At 33.7% G+C, this 23822-nt stretch overlaps 1 protein-coding gene across 1 annotated transcript; it reads left to right on the top strand.

The window, feature by feature from the left end:
- The first annotated feature begins 7270 nt into the window (after positions 1 to 7270).
- LOC107641850 (Double Clp-N motif-containing P-loop nucleoside triphosphate hydrolases superfamily protein) lies at positions 7271 to 11902 on the top strand. Its single transcript, XM_088502267.1, has 4 exons — positions 7271 to 7548; positions 7596 to 9217; positions 9596 to 9893; positions 9991 to 11902. Exons 2-4 carry the CDS (start codon positions 7968 to 7970, stop codon positions 11617 to 11619), a joined length of 3177 nt encoding a protein of 1058 aa, XP_088358393.1. The 5' UTR covers positions 7271 to 7548; positions 7596 to 7967; the 3' UTR covers positions 11620 to 11902.
- Positions 11903 to 23822: the final 11920 nt, after the last annotated feature.

The following is a 23822-nucleotide window of genomic DNA, read 5'->3' as shown; positions in this document are numbered from 1 at the left end:
AAGATAATATTTTAGTTGAATATTAATATTTAAAGAAATGTATCATATAGAATTGTAGATATATAAAAAAGGTGCGTGTTGACTAAAATGTTAACACCTGTTCAATGGTGAAAACTCACGTGAAGTCGACTTCACGTGAAGTTGATACCTCAGAACTGTTAGATGAAAATTTAGTCAAATTAGTCAAATTATCTAACTGTTCTCAAGTATCAATTTCATGTGAAATCGACTGCACCTAAATTTCTATCCTATTCAATACATAATTTATGTGTTACTAAAATAATGACACGTATCCAACATAGATTTTAGATGTTAATTCTCTACTTGTAGAATTTATTCTGTAATTATATCAAATAATTTTATTTTTAACAAAAATACTAATATTTTTTATATATAAAAAAAATTAGCCGCGTTAGGATACTTGTCAAACAAATACAATACATCATATTAAAATAATAAATTAAATACTCTAAGCTAAAGACCTAGTAGAAAATTCTTTAATTATCCACAAGTGTACTTTCAGTTACTGCCGATTATATTATTATATCTTTTTTTTCATGGATATATTATATTACTACTAATATCTTTATTAGCTCATGCACCTTTATTATTCGCATAATGACAATGATCATTAGTGTTAGAGCACTCTTTATCATTTCTTATGTACTATGTGGAACCCCCTACCATTTATTATTATTTGAATTAATATAGTACTAGTAACTTATAAGGGATTCTTGTGTTTAAAGGATGTTAATGGTGCAATTATTGATTCAACGTTCTTGTATATTTAATTTGCACAAATAAACAACTTGGTGAATGGTCAATTAAGCATATGCATTTTATACTGCTTTTATTCTATACATTATGTACACATACAATGGAAGTTGGTATGTAGACTCCTTCCATAAATGTCTTCTTTTTTTTTTTTTCTACGTACATTTTTATTGAGGGTTTTCTAATTTCTTACTCCCCATTTAAAATTTAAATATAAAAGTTATTATTAAATGGAATAAAACTATATACACCTAGGCTACGTTTATTTACAGAGACAGGACACTGAAACAGGAACACAGAGACATAAAATTTTGTTTGACAGAAGAGATATAGACAGAGATAATGTGACCAGAGACACTGAATTAGTGTATTTTGTGTCCATCCTGACAGGAAGGACACGAAGACACTAACAAGAGACACAACTTATTTTTTATTTTTTCTTTTATTATTTTTGTTAATTTTTTATAATTATATTTTTTATTATTATATTTTTCATCTCAAATTTTTTGAATGAAAAAAAAAGAGAATAAATTGAATTTTCATAATTTGTTCTAGTTTATCACCAAATATAATATAAAAACACAAAATTTTGTGTCTCTATCCTTTAGTGTTATGTCATGTCCTGTTTTCAGTGTCTTGTGCTGTCCTATTTTCGGAAACAAAGGTAGCCCTAGTGATTTTAAATTTTATTATAGTTACAGATATATTCGGTAATTCTTCATAGTCAGCATTGATTTTAAATTTTTCAGTACTTGTACAAATAATTAAAGTAATAGAAATTATAAACTAAAATAAAGCACAATTTATCATTTTTTTTACACAATTATAGAGTCTGAATATTTAGATAAAAAATATTTTTATACAAATCAATCTCCCATAATTTAAAACTGCATTTTGATCCCTCTTTATTAAAAAATAAAAAAATGAGAACACATTATTCCCTTTCAATAACCAAAAAACACCTTTTAAATTGTATGTAGGGTGCCCTCCTCTTTTATTTTTTATTACTGAGAATATAATAAGTTGAAGACTTTCCAAACACACGAGATTAATTTGTCTCTCAAATTAAAATCTTTTAGGATAAAATATTACCTTTTTTGAGCAGTAATAGTATGAAAATTATAACATAAAAAAAATAATATACATCTAAACATAATTTATATTTTGCTTAAATAAGTTATGGTTTTTTATAAAATATCCTTTTTAATTTTTTATCCTACTTCCTATACCCACTTATTTTTCGGGAGTATATTTATGGACTCGCCTCTGGTCATGATTTTAATAGAAATTGATATATTTTGTCGGAAAATGTGGATTATTATAAAAAATCTAGCTTACTAATTGTAAAACAGTTAATTACTCGAATATATCAACAGAATCATTTGATTCTTTTTTTATTCTTTTTGATAACGATTCATGCATATATATATATGAATTTTTGTTGATAAATGTTTTTAAAATATTAATAAAAAAGACTATAAAAAAATCTAATCAACACAGCAAATTTTATAGTTTTAATGTATTAAATATCAGACAAGTGTCTTCTGAATAATTTTTTTTTTATTCTGTAAAAGTTAATCAATGGCGTAAGAATTCAATTAACATATATCATAAGAATACATATTTTTGTTTTTAAAAAATATATAATAAATAATAAAAAAATATAGAAGTTATATATTTTTTTAAAAAGAATTTTAATTAATAATTTGAATACGGGTTCTTAATTAAAATGCCAACAAAACCAGAAGAACAAGATAAGCTGTTGTGCTGATGTCGTTTTCTTATTTAATTTAATAAATACAGTGTTGTGATTTATTTTTGGGATTCAATGAAGGTCGGTCCATATAAAACCAAGTTGAATTTGTCCACTGAATTTAATGCTAGATATTATTGGGCGGCTGTATGTGGCTTGTGAAGGTTTGGCTACAACCATTTTCAATGCATTAAATGCTCTTCCTCTTTCAGCGCTAATCATACAAAACTATTTCAAACTTTTTAAACCCCCTATTCAAAATACTCCTACTTACTACTTAGGTACTATTCCATACATTTGGATTACTCGAGTTGTTAGCTCACTCGTATACTTAAATAAGTATCGAGAGTTTGAATTCTATTTTATGTATGTAATAATAGATTGACTAATAATAAATTTTTAAATAAAATTCAGATCTGCGACGAATTAATCTATAATATTTAGCTGGATCTAATTATAATTAGATATAATTTTAATATTGGTTTAATTATTCTATTGGTCTTTATAGTTTCGCGAAATTTTCAATTAGGTCCCTATACCTTTTTTTCTTTTAATTGAGTCCTTGCACCAATTTTTTTTTTAATTGGGTGCCTACACTTTTTTTCCTTTTATTTATGTCCTTATACCAATTCTTTTTTTTTTAGTTGGATCCCTATAAAATTAAGCTAATTACTACTAAGAGGGACTTAATTAAAAAAAAATAGTGTAGGGACCCAATTAAAAAGAAAAAAGTATAAGGACCTAATTAAAAATTTTACGAAACTATAGAGACCAACAGAGTAATTAAACCTTTAATATTTTATTGAATTTATCATTTAAATAATTCGAAATAAATTGAGTTAAATTATATCAATTTAATATATAATTAATTTATGTAACTTTGTAAGTTTTATATAATAAAATTTATAGAATGTTTACATTTAAATGTTAAATTTGATAAATATTACATATCATTTATATAAAAATAAATTATTTAAGTCAAAACAATACTATATAATATAAAAGCATTGATTGTATAAGACAATATATTTTACTATTAATTTTAGTATAAAATATGTATTTTAGTTATGAAATATGATTTTGAAGTCGGTAAGCATGATCCCATCCCAACAATAAAATTATATAAAGTAAACATAGACAAACCTAAATCTGACAAAATATGTTTTAGTTATAGGTCAGGATTTTGGATCGTTGAGTCTTTAACACTGCTAGAGTTGCATAAACTGTTAGGATATAGATACTTAAGACTTTATGCAAATGACGATATCCTAAACTTGGTTATTTGAGTGTTACTAGGTCATGGTCCTTGTGAGGCATAAAGCACCTGCGATGATAATTAAGCCAATAAGAGAATCAATAGAAGTATGGATCTTGATGACTTTAATTTGTGTGTTCCTAATTTTTTTAGGTGTTCTTTTTAGAAATACATATAGATGATTATCAGTTTAGAAATTAAGGATTTGTTTCGGAAGCTTTACAAATTATTTTTTTTAGTTTTTAATTTATAAAAAGTAGTAGTATTAATATTTGATATAATTTTTAAAATTAAATTATAACTTTTTAAGAAGTTATTTAGGAGTTTATAGAAAAATTAAAAAAAAAATTACTTTTCTCATAATACTGTTACTTTTTATTACATTTATATAAAATAAATTTTTAAAACTAAAAACTCAAACACAAAATAACTTATTTATAAACTATTTTTAATATAGCTATTTATTGTTTAAACAATTTTTTTAAAAAGAACTTAATTAAGTTTATTACCCATACTGAACCTAAGTCATATTGGTACCCACTGGATAATGAAGTTTGGAGAATTCAGTCTCTAAGTTCGAAAAAATACCCTTAGAATTTATTTTATTTAGTATTCATTTTATAATAATTAATGAATATTAAATAAGATAAATTCTGTTTTTTTTAATTAAAAACTTTTTGTTACAAATTTTTTTTTGTTAACTTATATATACGTCTATTTTTTTTTTTGTCACGGATTATATGTTTTCTTCCCTAACAAAGGTGAAGTGACAACAATTATGAATCAAAGCTTAGTTTAAACATTTTTAATGCGAAGATAAAATGACAAACACATTTAGTATCACTGAAATTTATTCATCGCGTTCATTGTACTAATGGCTATATTTGAATAAATTGCTTAAGAGAAATCTAAAAATTGTTTTGTTTAAGGGAAAAACTTTGTAAATGAAACACTCAAATTTATATAAATTATAACAAAAATATACAGAATATGTGCGATTCTCTAATTATACTAATGTAAGCATAATAAGTAATATATACTTATATACATAATAATATATAATTGGATACATGTCAAAATTATGAGCATATTAAAGTAATTCATCTTAAAATTATTTATTTCAAAAATTTAAATTAATAATAAAAACAAATATATAAATGATTTTACTATGTCAAAAACTTGAATACATATCATACTTATTATTATTATTATTATTATATATTAAATATATATAAAATCAAATTAATAAGCATTTATATACTAGTATGTAGAATGTAATAAATAATGTAATACATTTATACGTACAATAAAGGAGTAAGTAGTATAACGTTGATGTCGCAATTGATGTCAAATAATGCGACAAAAGAAAAATCTAGAAATAAGTTTGACATAATGAAGAGACAGGGACAGTTTTGTTTAATGTGGTTGAATTAATTAAGGATTAGAAAAAAAAGAGAAAAGAAATGGAGTGGGTGTTTTCATGTGGCAATGGTAACTTGCCAGACGATCACGTACCTTTGGGTTATGACAAGAGATTAAAGTGAAGGGGGGTAATTTGGGTGGAGAGTAAAGCATACGAATGAATGAAAATTGAAAAAGGTGAAAGGAGAGTGAGATAGATACCTTTTGTAGCTGTTGCGTGTGAAAAGCAGAAAATTGGTTGAAATGCAAAAAAAGGAGTGAAAGAAAGTAGTATCACATTTCCTAGGCGCGTGAGGGTCCCTCTTAAACCCTTCAATGACTTACGCCTCGTGTGCTCTACCTCCCAAACCTGCGTGGGACATGTTCCCCCCCTTCAAACTCCCTTTTTTATTTACAGTTTTAAAAACTCAGCGGTTAGTTAATAATTTATAGAAAAAAATTATATATGCCTTTTCCTAGACATTTTTAATATTAAAAATTCATCATTCTAATATTATTTTTTAATAACTTTATTAAGGAAGTATTATTTAAAAAAAGATTTAATTAATTTATACTCTAAAAATATATTTTAACCTATGAAGCACGGACACTTCGCTGAATTATCGTGTTCGCGTGTCGGACATATTTCGGACACGACATTCACCGACACTCGTCTGACACGCGTGTCTGCGGTGTCCAATCGTGTCTTAATAAAAAAGAAAATATTTTTCTCCAGACACGTCTGAACACACCTAAATACCATTACGTGTCAGCGTATCCAATCTTATTCTTAACATATATTTTTAAAATAAATTTAGATATAGTATATATTATTATTTATTAAAATAAAAAAATATTTTAAATACTTGATATAATTAAAATTAGACATTAAAAATAATTAAAAAATTTTATTTATATTTTAATATCAATAAAATATCAAAATATCATTACAATTTATCTAAAAAATACTTTATATTTTATATGTATGCGTGTTCTCATGTTATGTAAAATTTTAAAATTCGCGTGTCAGCATGTCCTATGTCCTCAGTATCCGTACATCATAGATTTTAACAATATAATAATAAAAAAATTATAAAATATTTTTTTATAATATACTTAGTCTATATACTGAGGCACAAATTATACTCAGTACAACTAATTAATAATTACTAAAGAACAAAACAGAGAGAGAGAGAGAGAGAGAGAAACTAAAAAGGCAGTCAATCCAAGAGCTTACTCAGTCCTGAGTATCTCTCTCCTATCATCATCTCTCTCTTTCCAAAAAGGTGTTCTCTTTTCCTCTATTATGGTAGTATCGAATTTATTAGCCCCTTGAATTTAATAGAAAAATCTACCGAAAATATTTATTTAAAAGGTTATATAATTTAGCAATAATCTTACCCTGTGTGAATACCATTTCCGCAAATTTGACTCGGAGAAAAGTTGTTTAACTTTTTTTCTTTTTGAAACGGACTTTATAAATTCAATAAATAATTGTTATATTCACTCTATTATAAAAAAAACTGTCAATCAATAATCAGTATCACGTAAATAAATTAAATCGACTGTATAAAATAAAAAAATTATAGGAAAATAATATTTTTAATTTTTAATCATACTAAATACATTAAATTAAAAATATTTACTTTTCATATTCTGAACGAATATTCTAATTATTTTAAGAAAAACGCAGAAGAGATTGGTCTATTTGGAAAGCATTTTATTTTTTCAAAAATCTTGGCAAGAGATGGTACTTTCATCCAACCATCAATTCTCCGTTTACTAGAAATTCTCTCCGCTTCTGTGTCCTTCTCTCTAATTCTCTTTCTCTTGCCACAATAAAGTTAACCAATTCTTTTTCCCCCTCTGTTGTTTTTTTCTCTGCGGTACAAACATAACAATATAATAACATATATAATAAGTGGCGTAGTTAAAAAATATAATTTTTTATTTTTATTAAATATTAATTTTATTATGTGTATATTTTTTATTTTATTAATAAATAATTTAAATAAAGAATTAATAATAAATATATTTTTATATGAATATTAAAATATTTAGTGTATGAATAATATTTTTTTACAAAAATATAGAAAAGTTATTGGCGAAATTGAATGCATATAATATTTGTAGAAAAAAGAAGTTAGCTTGGGGAATGAAAAAGGTTAAAAGTAGCTTTTATATTCACCACCTGCCTCCATCTATGGACCTTTACCCATTTATTCCGAGGGCACAGCTCGCTTATTCCTTCTTGTATTGAGATGGATAGAGATATGCGAGAGATATAGAGAGAGAAAAAGGAATGGAGGAGATGTTGTTGTGAAGAAGGAGGAGGAGGAGCAAGGGATCTGATATTTTGGTTTTGGCGTTGAATTCGACGCATCGAAGAAGAGGAGAGAGAGTGAGAGGAAGAACGGGGAAGCAATAGCAAAAGGAAAGTAGTAGTAGTAGCCAGATAGATAGATAGATAGATAGGGGTATTACTTTGTTGAATTTTGTTTGTGTTTGTAAAAAGCTTGTTTTGATTGTTTAGCCAAAGGCAAGGCACCCCGCAAATCCTAATTTGTCAATACTCTCAAGTGTTCTTTCTTTCTTTCTTATCCCCCTCTCCTCTCCACACACTAATTTCGTTTTCTCTACAACTTGTGGGGCTCCTTCCTCTCTTCCTTCTTCCCATAATATCCTTCATCTCTTTCTTTCTTTTCTTACCCCAATTCAATCTGAACTCATCAATTTTGAGCTGGAGACTTACAATCATCATCATCATCATCATAGATTTCCGAAATGAGAGCCGGATTGAGCACCATCCAGCAGACCTTAACTCCCGAGGCGGCAAGCGTCCTCAACCACTCCATCGCCGAGGCCGGCCGACGCAACCATGGCCAGACAACGCCGCTGCACGTGGCCGCCACGCTGCTAGCCTCGCCCTCGGGGTTCCTGCGTCAGGCCTGCATAAAGTCTCACCCGAATTCATCGCACCCTCTTCAGTGCAGGGCACTCGAGCTCTGCTTCAGCGTTGCTCTCGAGCGCTTGCCCACTTCCCAGACCACAAATCCCTCCTCTGAGCCACCAATCTCCAACGCACTCATGGCGGCGCTGAAGCGCGCACAGGCGCACCAGCGCCGCGGCTACCCCGAGCAGCAGCAGCAGCCGCTCCTCGCCGTCAAAGTCGAGCTTGAGCAGCTCATCATATCCATCCTCGACGACCCAAGCGTCAGCAGAGTCATGCGCGAAGCAAGCTTCTCCAGCCCCGCCGTGAAAGCCACAATCGAACAGTCCCTCAATTCCGCGTCTCCGGCGGTCAATTCCAGTCCAATCGCTCTTGGATTCCGCCCCTCCCCCGTGGCTCCTTCAGCGGCTCCGGCGGGGAGGAGCCTTTACTTGAACCCAAGGCTGCAGCAAGCGGGTGCCGGTGCCGGTTCCGGTGTTCAATTGGGGGTGCCGCAGCAGAAGGGGGAGGAGGTGAAGAGGGTTTTGGATATATTGATGAGGAAGAAAAAGAGGAACCCGATCTTGGTGGGTGAGTCGGAGCCAGAGGCAACGGTGAGGGAGGTTCTGAGGAAAATTGAGAGCAAGGAGCTGGGAGAAGGTACGCTCGGGATTGTTGGGTTGAATACGCACGTGATTCATTTGGAGAAGGAGCTTCCCGCCGAGAGGGCGCAGATTCCGGCGAGGTTGAAGGAGTTGGGGGATTTGATTGAGGCCCGGATTGGGTCGACGGGCTCTGGAGGCGTTTTTGTGAATTTAGGTGACTTGAAGTGGCTGGTGGAGCAGCCTGTTGGGTTCGGAGCTGTTGGTGGTGGTCACGTGCAGCAGACGAATGTTGCGGAGGCGGGGCGTGCTGCTGTGGCGGAGATGGGGAGGCTGGTGGCGAAGTTCGGCGAGGGCGGCTCTGGAAGGCTGTGGTTATTGGGCACTGCTACCTGTGAGACATACTTGAGGTGCCAGGTTTATCATCCTTCCATGGAGAACGATTGGGATCTTCAGGCTGTTCCTATTACCAGCAGAGCCCCCCTCCCTGGAATGTTCCCTAGGTATTCTTCTCTTTCTTCTTCTACAAACACTTTTTCTGTGATCTTCCATGTTAGCTACAAGATCAAATGAGATAGTTAGCCTCAGTGTCTCGTGTTTTTATGGAATTATTCTTTTTATGGAATCAATTTGGGCTTAAAATTTACAGAATCTTATCTGATATGCTAATGCTGTTATACTTAGCATTCTATTTTTATTGTAATATATACATGTGATGTCCCTGTACCCCTTGACAATGTTCAACACAGCAGGATATTCAGCTCTTTTATGGCCCCTCTTTGCACAGTTAACTTGATTAGGCTTTGAAACATGGTTATTCGTTCCCGCATTTCATGCTGTGCTATGGTGTAATCATATATATTTTATTTTCTTGTAACTAGGCTTGGGACCAACGGTATCCTTGGTACCTCGATCGAATCCTTGTCCCCGTTGAAGCCCTTCCCAACTACGGCAATTGCTCCACCCAGGCGAGCCTCTGATAACACAGAACCCGCAGGAATATCGGGTTGTTGCCCACAATGCATCCAGAGCTATGAACAGGAACTAGCAGATATGTTAAAGGACAACGAGAAACTGGATGCCGAATCCAAATCAGAGGCAGCTCGACCATCGCTTCCCCAGTGGTTGCAGAAGGCTAAAACTAATAATGATAATGCTAAAGTCGTCGACCAATCTCAGGTAAATTTCTTATCTTTTTTTTTTGAGCTTATTTACTTCCCAATGACTTCGGTTAGCTGAATGTGAAATATAAATGTTTTCCTTTGTATTTTAATAGTGCAACGGCCAAGAAATGAATGTGAAAAAGAGGACACAGGAATTGCAGAAGAAATGGCAGGATGCCTGCTTGAGTCGACATCCCAAATTTCATCAGCAAAGTTTGAGTACAGAGAGAATTGTTCCCACTCCTTTTTCAATGAGAGGCCTATGCAATATGAACTTGTTGGGTGCCCAACTTCAGCCCAAGATACCACTCAACAAGAATCTGGGAAGCTCCTTGCAACTGAACCCAAATCCTGTGCCCGTTCAGCCACCAGAACCAGCAGTCAGACAGCAGCCGGGTCTTGTGACAACAGAGCTCGTCCTTGGGCAAACTAAGGAATCAGATACCAGTACAGAAGAAACACACAAAGAGCGCATTAATGACTTCTTGAACTGCATGTCTTCCGAGACACGAGACAAGTTTGATGAATTAAAGAGCAAGAAACTACTCGATGCTGACTCTTTCAAGAGGATCCTCAAGGGTTTGACAGAAAAAGTGTGGTGGCAGCAGGATGCAGCTTCTGCAGTTGCCACCACCGTGACCAAGTGTAAATTAGGCAACGGTAAAAGGCGCCAAGTCGGAGACAAGGGTGATATGTGGTTGCTGTTCTTGGGTCCCGACAGAGTAGGCAAGAAGAAGATGGCAGCAGCACTTTCCGAGCTGGTATCTTCCTCCAATCCAATTGTAATCTCTCTTGCCCAACGGCGTGGAGATGGAGACTCCGATGTCCATCTCCGTGGGAAAACAGCACTCGATCGAATTGCAGAGGCCATTAGAAGGAATCCGCAGTCTGTCATCATGCTCGAAGACATCAATGAAGCCAACGTCCTCATTCGAGGGAGCATAAAACGGGCCATGGAGCAAGGTAGATTCCCGGATTCCCACGGCCGTGAAATTAGCCTTGGAAACGTCATGTTTATCCTCACTGCCAATTGGTTGCCAGAGGACCTTAGGTATCTGTCCAACGGCACCCCACTTGACGAAGAAAAGCTTACAAATTTAGCCAGAGGGGGTTGGCAACTTCGTCTTTCAGTAGCTAAGAGAGCGTCAAAACGGAGACCGAGTTGGTTATCTGAAGAAGACAGGTCCTTGAAGCCTCGTAAGGAAACAAATTTGAATTTAGGCCTATCATTTGATCTCAATGAAGCTGCTGATACAGAGGAAGACAGAGGAGACGGGTCGCTCAATTCTAGTGACCTGACAGTGGACCATGAAGACAACCATGTCCTCCACAATGTAGGATTACAGACACCCTCCACCTCTGTACCCCGTGAGCTGTTGGATTCCGTGGATGATGCCATTATGTTCAAACCATTGAATTTCGACCTTCTTCGAGCCAGTTTCTCTGCCTCCATCTCGAAAAGGTTTTCCACCATTGCCGGAAATGGGATTGCAATTGAAGTACAAGAGGGGGCTCTGGAGAAGATTGCGAGTGGGGTGTGGCTAGGCCAAACCAACATTACCGAATGGATGGAGAAAGTGTTGGTTCCCAGCTTCCACCAGCTGAAGAAAACCTTAAATTCTAGCGCTAATGACCATGAGTCTTCGCTGGTGGTGAGGCTCGAAGACGACGGCTACTCTGATCGCCAGAGCTCCGAGGAGTGGCTGCCTGCTGCTGTGAGAGTGGTGGCAGAAGAGTATTAAGACAGGGAGGGGGGGGGCAAGATTGGTAAATATCCGTCTGCTTTTGGTTACAGGAATGTAAATAGACCACTTTGGCGGCGAAAAGACAGAGACCGTTAGTAGATGAACCAACAAAAACCGTTAAAAGTGGAGATGGGTGTCGACTTTTTTCCCTCTTAGAAAAAAGATTATTTAATTTTTGCGTTACAAACTTTATAATTTTTTTCTTTTTTTTTTTGTAAGCATAGGTATATTTATTAATTAAAAGGAGAATGATCATATTAATAAAATGGGAGCATTCCTATATTGTTCTGTCCTTTCCTCAGCTTTTCTTGTCCAATACACAGTGCTAAATAAATAATGTCAGAGTTCAGTTGTGTTGTCTGCACTGCTACACCTTTTTTTTCTTTAACAGTATCAAAAGGTTTTTAATACTGAAATAAAAAATTTTAATATTATTAAGAAAAAGAATACTACTCTTCAATATAATGGTAGTACTAATATAAGCTAATTTGAATTGAGAGTAGCGTAGAAACAGGGCATGGCATGGCATGGCTACAATATAATGAATGTTTTGGTGAAGGTGAAGAATATATGTTCCTAGCTAGCTAGAGGTGTGGGTGGTCGTTGTCACCTTTTTGGTGGCCTGATTTAAAAGAAAAAAGCTAATATGTGATATGATCGATATGATGATAGAAAGAATTGCACACATACACACTGGTGACAACCACCACCTGAAGTCCTGAATTCTGAATTCAATCCTGTTTTCAACGCTACTCAACAAGGGGCCGCCCCATCACTCATCATCACTCAATGCACTAACATGTTGACTCCTCCATCCACCATATACATACATACATACATACATACATACATTCAAAGTCTTCTACCCTGCTGCACGTGTTCTCATTTATTAATTTCCTTCCTCCTTCCCTCCCCCACTCCATTATGTTACGTCCTTTTTACTTCCCATCACATTATGCTGCTCTTCTATCTTATACAAATTTAAGTCACAAGAAAAATGAACTTAAGCAAAGATAAAAGCATGGCCTACCTACACATCATAATTATTGTTAGACTCCTTTTTAATAATTGTGGAAATAACATTGCTCGTTTTTTCATGCATATCATGTATGTCATCTTGGCTTTTTCTAAGCATAATCATTCTAACAACTCATTATGAATAGCTTTTCTCTCTCTCTCAATGTTTTGTGAATTTTGTCTTTGCATTATTATTCGTTGTGGGACAATCTATTTTGTACTTCTGGCATATAATAATAGCAAAATACAATATGTAAGGAATTAATATATGACACAATTTTACGGAAATAAAATGAAGAAGAAAGGATGTCGTGTATGAATAACAAAGTCTTCTTTATAAAGGACACATAATAAGCCAACTAATTATTTTTTATTTAAGGGTAATAAATTACTAGTGCAGTGCACTTAATTAGTTGAGAAATCTAATTACGGCATTTCACCTATGAAAAAGTAAAAGAAAGCAAAACAAAAAATGATGAATGTTCGTTCCATAATTGCATGGGACAATTGGATAGCAAGTTGGTGCGATGAATTAATTTTAGCCATTTTAGTCAAAAAGAAAAACTACTTTATGCATTCTTTTAAGCTTTATACGGCGGTTGATTCCGATCCTTAGTCTAATTTTATATTCCAAGTATCCAACGTAACAATATAAAAGGTAAATCTCTTGCATATGTTAACTTAGTTCAAAGTTTTTTATTGGTATATATATGACTTGTAATCTCGTAATTTCGGAGTGTAAAAAATGTCATTTCATCGTAAAGCAGAAAATTTCCCATATACACTTGGGTGGGTTCGTTGCATGTGTCGGTATATGTCCTCTTCTGACAACAAATGTTGGGTTTGGAATCAAAGATAAACATATATGGTGTATACCATAGACGTCTGGATGAATGTTAATAATCTTATCTATACTCCCCTAAAATACGTATTTAGATTATAGGGTTTATAGCATAAATTATATCAAATGAAACATATTTTGAGGTATACTTCGTCGTCTACTTATGACCACACATGTGTTCTCATTTATTAGCACGGTTGATGCACAGGTTAACAATCACGTTAAAATTAAATTCTGATATGAAATAGTTTTAATAAAAAAGCTTTAGTTTATCTAAAAGTTTGCTCATATATAAATATAGGAAAATTTTCAAGTGTGCTGTAATACCGGTGTTTCAGTGATTTTTAACCGTTGATCTTAATTATAAAAAATATATATAATATATATAATTAAAATTAACGGTTAAAAATCACTGATACACTGGTATGACGGTACACTTGAAAATCTTTCATAAATATATAGATAGATTTTATTATGTCTATATTTATAGTATTTATAAAGACGGGTATAAAATGATATCAAAATTATTTTTTTTTATTTTAGTTATAGTTTATTAATAATATTTTAAAAATATATTTTTAAATAATAAAAAATATTTTAATTTTAACCATATTTTTTAAAATATTATAATTACCGTAATCAGAAAAATATAAATAGGTGAACACTCACATGCAGTTGTCTTCAATATAAAGTTTATAGTTAAAAATTATTAGGAGATAATTTAATCAAACTTATCAAATCATCTAACGATATTTATATATCAATTTTATATGAAGACAATAACTGAATGCAAATTTTCACCGTATAAATATACTAAAATGATATATATGTGTATATATATGTTTGTATTTTAAAACAATATATGTTCATAATAATTAAAAGGGAGCAAGGCCGGCAGAAACAAGGTCCTCCGACCTTTATGTGGTTACGTGCGCACTATATATAATATAGAGCACAAAATATTCCTACTTTTTACAAATAAACTAGACCATAAAAATCTGTTTAATCGGTTGGCCCTTATTATTGTAACCCTAATTTATCTTGTACTAGGTTGGGCACAGATTACACGTGACGTCTTTTTCTTTCAAAAATAGTATACAATAGTTGAAATCAGAATGAGATGATTTCAAGTGTACCGTTATACCGGTATATCAGTAATTTTTAACTGTTGATCTTAATTATATATATTATATATATTTTTTATAATTAAAATCAACGGTTAAAAATTACTGAAACACCGATATGACGGCATACTTGAAAATTTTCCTTAATTATTTATCAAAAGATGATGAATAATGTGAAAGTACATATACTTGGATAGAACGCATGGACATACATACATACATATATACATACATACGATCATGATGTAATGGTAAAAGACAGGATTGAGATTAAAGAATGAGAGAGAAGAGAATAATATGTAATATTTAAGCGAAAAGAAAGCAAGAGTTGGGTTTGTCGAGATTGAGAAGAGAAAAAGGCACCGTGGTGTCGTGTTCTGCCAAGCTTTACAACTTTATACAAAAATCTTGTCGTATTGCTATTGTCGTATCGGCCACTTTAGAATGAGAAAAAAAAGTCCTCAACGACTCTCTCTTTCTATTTTATTATTGTCCCTTCTTTTGTTCGCTACATATAAATTTCCTTGTCCTTAATCACCTCATCATTTCATTCTTCTTAATTATATTCTTAGCTAGCTACACCTCCTTAGCTTCATCCAACTACTATCTGTCCTTTCTACTAAGTTTATTCTTACACTAAATTATTTCATTTTCTTATTATTCATATGAATAAGAAATTAAACATAGTTTATTTGACTCTAGGAAAAGGAGATATATTCGGAGAAATATTTTTATTTTGCATATAACTTTTCATATATGTGACCCTAAATGAAACTTCATTATTCAATGAGTGACATCTTGCTAGCTACCTTGGTAAGTTTATTAACTTGTGATCCGTTTTTTGTAGTTCGATCACCAAAACTTATAAATCGGCAAAATTCAAAAATGGTAGGAAAGTACAGGATTTGGATTCAATCCTAATCTTACTTATGAATTGAGGTTTTTATATAAATTTAATCTTATTTTATCTACGAATTAAAAATATCTCAATCCTAACCTTATTCATTTTTAATCCGTAGATATCTGATTCTACTTGCCGTTACAAAAAAGATGTAATATTATTATGGAAAAGTATGAGGAGCCAATGGAATACTTGTACAATATGTACAATGGAGGTTTATGGATTATTAGAGATATAATTATTAGTGTTACTTTTTTCCATCAGCTGAAGCTTTTGGGATGAGTGGTATCATAATATGGTATATTTAATCTTTTGGGAAGATATTTATTATCCCTAGTACTCGGATGATTATTCTAAATAGTACGGGGATGTTCATTTTGTAACTCAATAACCCATTATACACAGTACAAATAGAAATGACTTAAAAAAAAAAAAAGAAAAAAGAATACAATAGAAATGACAAGAACATTTACCTCTTACTCATTCTTTGTTTTTTCTCTTAAAAACTTGGCATAAAAATTTTGAAGAGAGAAACGAAAATAAGGAACACCTTCACCCAATTTTTACAAAATTCCTATCTCTAACAGTTACCAAAACGGGCGTCCATGATTAAAAAACCCTTCAGATACAAATTAATCTAGGCCATTGATGAAAGCAACCCATTTACACGTGTTTTGAAACTGCCATCATGATATGCTTAGGACATTTATTATCACCTCTTTCTTTCAAATCAATATCTTCAAATAAAATTTCTCCGTATTTTCCTATTTTATATTTTTACTTTTAATTTTTATTATTATTAGCACACTATTCTTTCAGTTGGTATAAAATATTTTATCTTATAAATTAGATTGAGTTTGGAGGCTACTTATATGGTCAATTTATAGGTGAAAAATCTTTTAAACTTAATCTATTTCATTAAAAAAAATACCACAAATCAAGTCTAGAGATTATGATCCGTTACTTATAGCTCAACCATCAAAATCTATAAATAGCAAAATTCAAACACAGGTCAACATATTTTTTAACATATTTTACTTCCTATTACTTTGATAAATACGAATATCTGTTAAAAAAGAATAATCAAAACTAATTTGAAAAAAAAAAATCATAGAATGATATGCATAATTTACCTAAAGAATAGGACAATAAAAGTAACTATTTAGAACACGTTCACTTATAATTCATACTCTATAAAATACAAAATTTTAAGTATAAAAAAAATACATTATTCATTTTGAATATACGCTATACTACTTATCTTTCTTATTTATTTTGGAGTGCCTTTGTAAATATTCACTGTATGTGGCCAGTTCTCTTGGAGTCGATCTATCATTCTTCTATCTTAAGCGACGAAGACGACCTTAACCCTGAATAGAACGAGTTATACCTCTCACAAAACTCACTATGCAAAAATAACTTTTGCATCTGCGACTCAATTATAAACCCCATGATCACGTTTCTTATAAAATTTGATAAACTAAAAGAAGAAAAAGTGAATCACTTTTAAAACTTAGTATTGTATACAAAAGCAGCTTGAAAAAAGTAGGTGGCCTGGTAAAGCTAACTCAGTGGTGTTGTTATTGAATTGCGAATTACACCTTTCTGCATGTCTATCTGAATTCGATCCGTTCATCGCGCACGCTTCTGCAAAAAGGAGCAACAATAAACCAAACTATCCTTCTAAGTTCGAAAAAGATTCATTCACTTTTATATAGATTATATTTGAATTAGATTACCAGAATCCGAGGTATACGCGGGTTCATAAGTCTATTTATATGAACAAACGCCAATTCATTAATCTAATGAAAGACAAATAGACGCAATTAAGTATATTTATATATAGTCGTTATGCATGAGTGACATTATGCTCTTTATTTTGTGTAGACAGTTAAAACTGTTAGAGAACATGATGTATGAATTGAATATATATATATATATATATATATATATATATATATATATATATATATATATATATATATATATATAACAAAATCAGTTATTAAAATTAATTATTAGTATAAAATACATATTAGAATATAAATATACATTAAAAATAAATTAAACTATACATATATTTATATACAAATACATTGATAACTAATTTTAATTGTTAATTTTAGTATATGAATAATATTTTATATACGTGTGTGTGAAATTTTTAACATATCTTCTCATAAATAAAAGATTAATTACTTAATTATCTTCTATAACTTATTTAATAATTATAGGAGTGTTAGTACAAAATTCGACCTATAAAGCAATTTGATTATGATTTATAAAATGTCAAAATATGGTACGGATACTTGGCCATAAGGGATATTTTAACTATAATTAAAAGATAATCGAGGTCAAAATTTTGAAGGAGGTGGAGAAATAGGATCGAGATCAGAATGCACCATGTGGTAAATAATGCGGATGGTAGGGTATGATGCAACTGACTTTTATAATGACTTTAAAAAAAAGAAATAAAAGTACTGTAATGGAAAAAGGTTCTGCAGCTCTTCAATGAAACAGTACAGAAATAAATTATTAAAAGGTAGTCATTGTAAAAGTAAGCAAAAGATAATAAAGCGGTATAATAATCGAGGAGAATTGCAGGATAGCTTCCAAGATTCAGCAATGTCCTGGGAAAGGGAGAAAGAAAAATCAGAATGATTTCAGAGAAGGTACAGAGAGGTTCAGAGAGAATCGGAGAAAGTAAGAGAGAGATGACCAATTACCACAAGTTCGTTACGCAACAAACTCCTCCAGCCTCCTATTAAAAGTTCTTTCCCTCTTGTCTTTTCTCACTTCCTGAATTGGTGAATTTTGCGCCATCTGTCCACTCTGCATAACTAACTCCTTTTCTTCATTGAGTGCCAGCTGCTCATCCTCATTATTGGAGACTAATTCATCATTAATTCCCCTTGTCGTAGCTTTATTTTTTTCCCTTACATTACCCTCCCTATTAACATCAACCTTGCCCTCAAAGTTGAATTGAGGATGCATCCTGAGGAATTCACTAGCCAATTCCCAAGTGAATTCAGCCGTTGTACCTTGTCCCCATTGCATTTTCAACTGCTGTTTCTCAGTGCCATTCTGCAGAATTGTTCTGTGATCCACTACAGCTTCAGCCTGTAAAATTGGTCCTTGCTCTGTAGTTTGCAGGGGAAGTGGTAAATACTGTTGTTGTTGGTCACCGCGAAACTTTTTTAACACAGAGATGTGAAAGGTGTTGTGAATTCTAGCATGGGCAGGAAACTCAAGCTTATAAGCTACTAAACTCAGCTTCTGACAGATTTTAAATGGCCCAAAATATTTCATACCCAGCTTCTGGTGTTTTCTCAAAGCTGCGGAATGCTGGCGATATGGTTGCAACTTAACTAACACCAATTCACCTTCTGCCAACTCCAAATCCCTTCGATTTCTATCTGCATATGTCTTCATAAATTACTGTGATCTAGTCATATTAGTCTTTAGTTGTTCCAACAGTTTGTCGTGCGCTATCAGCAACTCTTGTAACGAAGATTCATCCAGTGGGGAAAGGTCGTAGCGAATAAGAAAGGGGGGTCCCTACCAAATAGAGCTTTATAAGGAGACATCTTTATGCTTCTGTGAAAAGAAGTATTGTACCAATACTGTGCCCACAGAAGCATCTCAAACCATTTCCGTGGATTGTCAAAACAATAGCACCTCAAGTACATCTCTAGAGTCTTGTTAAGCACCTCACTTTGACCATCGGTCTCAGGATGATATGCAGAACTCATCGCTAAGGTTGTGCCTTGCAGCTTGAACAATTGTTGCCAAAACTTGCTAATAAAGACCTTATCCCGATCGGAGACGATGGATTTAGGGAACCCATGCAACTTAACCACATTAGTGACAAAAACCTCTGCTACAATACGACTGTTAAAGTCATGTTTCAAAGGCAGGAAGTGGGCAAACTTGGTGAGTCTATCTATGACTACCATGATAACAGAGAATCCATGTGATGGAGGTAGGGCAGTAATAAAATCCATACAAATATCATCCCACACTTAAGCAGGGACTGGTAAAAGCTTCAGCAACCCTGCAAGCAATTTAGTTTCATTTTTTGCTTGCTGACAAATGGAACAGCACATAACATAGTTCTTGATATCCTTCTGCATATTGGGCCAATAAAAATTAGAGCAAATACGCTCCACTGTCTTTGCAATGCCCGAATGACCACCAATGGAGCTATCATGGTACTCCTTTAAAATAATGTTTTTCATGTTACTCTTAGAGGGTACAACCACTCTATTTCGCCATAAAAGAATCCCATTTCGACAACTGTAGTTGCTGTCCTGCATGCTGCTATTAAGGCACCTTTGCTTAATGGAATTCCAATGTTCATCTTGCTCAATATCATTTTGTAAGAGTTGCAGCCACTCTAATTTCGGGGACGACCAAGCAGCAAAGAAACTTCGAGAAAGCGCATCAGCAGCAACATTCTCTTTGCCCGGTGTGTACTGAATTTCGAAATCATAACCAAGTAATTTGTGCAACCATTTCTGCTCTTCAGGTGTGTGTAAATTCTGGGTCAATAATGCCTTAAGGCTTTGCTGATCTGTTTTGATAATGAATCGCTTACCCAACAGGTAGTGCCGGAACTTGGCTACGGTCTCTGTGATCGCATAAAATTCTCTAGTATACGCTGACTGACACTGCATCGTAGGACCCAATTTTTTGGAGAAATAAGCAATTGGATGCTTCCCTTGGGACAGAACTGCTCCAATCCCCACGCCTGAAGCATCACATTCAATTACAAATGGTAACAAAAAATTCGGTAGTGCCAGGACAGGTTTAGAAGTAACAGCAGCTTTGAGTTCCTGCAATGCTCTTTCAGCCTTATCACTCCACTGAAAACTGTCCTTCTTTAATAAATCAGCGAGGGGGGGCTGCCATAGAAGCGTAACCTTTGATGAATCGTCGATAATACCCCGTAAGGCCCAAGAATCCGCGTAACTACTTCAGATTCTGTGGCTTCTGCCAATCCAAGATCGCCTGCACCTTGTCCTTCTCCATATGGACACCATTACCCAAGATCGTGTGGCCTAAGTAATCCATCTCTATCACACCAAATAAACATTTTGACAACTTGGCAAATACAGTTTCCCTTTGCAGCACTTGCAATACTGTCTCAAGGTGCTGGAGATGAGAATTCTAGGAAGGACTATAAACAAGAATATCATCGAAAAACACTAAAACAAACTTCCGCAAGTAAGGGCGGAAAATGTCATTCATTAGGCTTTGAAATGTAGCTGGCGCATTCGTCAATCCAAATGGCATTACTAGCCATTCATAGTGCCCTTGGTGGGTCCTAAATGCCGTCTTGTGTCTATCCGCAGGATGCACCAAGATTTGATGATAACCAAACCTTAAGTCCAATTTAGAAAACACAGTAGCACCAAACAGTTCATCCAAGAGTTCATCAACAGTTGGTATCAGAAAGCAGTCCTTATAGTGATGTTATTCAAAGCCCTATAATTCGTACAAAATCGCCAAGTTCCATCTTTCTTTTTAACTAATAATATCGGAGAAGAAAAAGGACTCTTACTAGGTCGAATGATGTTGTCATCCAACATTTGCCGCACCATCTCTTCAATTTAGGCCTTTTGACTGTGTGGGTAGCGATATGAACGAACTTTAACTGGAGTGGCTCCTGCAACTAGAGGAATGCAATTATCGTGGTCCCTCAGCGGTGATAGGCCAGTAGGTTGAGCAAACACCTTCGAATAAGACTGCAGTAATGCAGCCAAATCTGGCCTGATATCCTGGGGTAGTTGCATAGAATCACCACCTGCAGCAGTTGTCTTATGAACTTGAATGGTAAATGCTTCAGCAATTGCATTGGTGTGGACCATTCGCTTAATATGATGGAATTGATCCAGAGCTGGCATGTGAGATTTGTCCCCAAAAACTGTCACAAACTTTCCATCATGAAGAAACCTGATAAATAAAGAATCATAGTCGACGATATGGGCCTTTAATGTTTTTAAACAAGTCGTTCCAATAACCAAATCACCCCTGGCAACATGTAGTACATAAACTTCAGGAATATCCACCTTAATCCCTTGCATTGTTACCTCCAAAGTAGGAATACACCCCTCTACTGTCATCATATCAAAATTACCCACCATAACTCTAAACCCAGGTGCTGGTTGCACTGGTAAGTTCAAAAATTGGGCGATTCTGGGTTGTATGAAACTGTCGGAACTCCCACCATCAATCAAAGCTTGGATTTCCACCCCATTAATGAATGCTTTGATGCGAATGGTAACGGGGCCAGAATTGCCATTCATTGCATTGTAAGACAGATGGTGATCAACCACCTGCTAATCCAATTGTGGCAACAACTCTCGAACTGTAGCAATAGCAGTCGTAGGTTCCTCTATAGCCTATTCCTCATCCTCCTCCAGCTGAAGCAACATCAAATGCTTATGTGGGCATTTGTGGCCAGGAAAATATTTTTCATCACACCAATAGCACAGACCTTTATCACGTCTATTTTGAATCTCAGCTGAGGTTAGGGGTGTTCACATCCAAACCGGTCCAAAAAAAACTGCAAAATTGCACCGATCCAAACTGAAAACCGTTTTAAACCGCTCAATTTTGGATTTTTTTGGATTTTGGATCAGTTTTATTGCGGTTCGGTTCGGTTTGCAGTTCCACTCTGCACAACCGAACCGAACCGTATATAATAATAATAATAATAATAATAATAATAATAATAATAATAATAATAATAATAATAATAATACCCAATTACCCATATGGCATAGTGGCATACGGCCATACAGCGGCAACCCATACTCCCTTAGGCCTTAGTTCCTTAGTCCATTTTCCTTAATTTCCCCCCACCAAGCCCAGACCCAATCACCCATAGCGCTGCATTGCACACACTCATTCAATCATTCCCCATTTTCCCTTTCCCACAAAGAAACACAAACCCTAACAGCATCACCTAAAGAAAGAAACCCAACTCAGTACTCACAACACTTCACTCTCACTCACTCTCAGATTCTCAGTCTCTCACCGTATCTCAGCGTCACAGACTCACACACACCTCAGACCTCACTCACTCTCACCATCACATGCCAAGTTGCCGACGCCATCCGCCGCTCCTGTTCGACATCGTTGCCGCCTCCTCTTCTCGGTGAGTTTTTATTTTTATTTTTTTATATGATGATCAACATTATATGTGTCTTTGATGTTCAAACCATAGTTGTAATAATAATATCTACGAACCACCACCAACTCTATTTTCTTGATGACATTTTTATTAAAAATAAAAAGAAACAGTTTTTCTTCTCTATTTCTGTTAATGTATTGAATTTGAAGTCAATCTGTTCTTTTTACTTTGACAATCTATTATGTTAAATTTGTTATTTTTGACAATCTATTATTGTTATCTTTGAGAATCTGTTATATTAAATTTTTTGTTGTACTTTTGCAGATTTTATATTTGTTCAGTTGATTTTAACTTTTAATTTGAAGGTCAACAATGTCAGCTTCATATCCTGAGGTAATATTCTTATTTTGGAATGTTTATGTTAGTAACAATTCAATATGTTGATTATTTGAAAAAATATTAAAATAACATAAACTGATTTTGGTTATCACAGGATGTTCAAAGCAGTGACCCAGGATTTACTAGTGCTACTTCGTCCACTATTCTTATTTTCTAGCTATGCCGGTGTCAACGGTTGCTTCTGAATCTGCCTTTAGCACTGGAGGTAGAGTGCTTAATCAATATAGAAGCTCTCTTACCCCAAAAACTGTTGAAGCTTTGATTTGTGCACAAAATTGATTTCGAGCCAATTCATTGCCAATTCACCTTGAGGAGTCTTTTGAAGACTTTGTTATGTTGTTATGTTTTCTCAGCTTGGAGTTTTTTATGTTATGTTTTTATTAAGACTTTGTTATGTTATTTAATTTTATGTTGTTGAGACTTGTTTAGTTATTTTTATGTTGAATAATTGTTATTCAAGACTTGCTGTTGGATAATTGGATTGTTCGATATTTGGACATGTTGCTTTATAATGTTTTATGGAATTTACGTTTTATTACGATGTTGGATTGTTGGACAGGTTATCAACTCTATAAATTAAGTTATTATTTTTTATATTTAAAAAACTTCGGTTCCAAACCGATCCAAATCGCTTGTAATCGGATCGGATCAGATTGGATTTCCAAATAAAGTCCATCCAATCCAAACCGCACCGCACATAAATTAAACGTTCGGATCGGATGACTTTTTTCTCTTAAAACCGATCCAAACCGCACCGCGAACACCCCTAGCTGAGGTGAG

Source organism: Arachis ipaensis, chromosome B1 (assembly GCF_059453495.1).
Source record: "Arachis ipaensis isolate K30076 ecotype BB chromosome B1, ASM5945349v1, whole genome shotgun sequence".
Taxonomy (NCBI): domain Eukaryota; kingdom Viridiplantae; phylum Streptophyta; class Magnoliopsida; order Fabales; family Fabaceae; genus Arachis; species Arachis ipaensis.
Note: the sequence above shows the minus strand (reverse complement) of the source record. Positions and strands in the feature narration are given on the sequence as shown.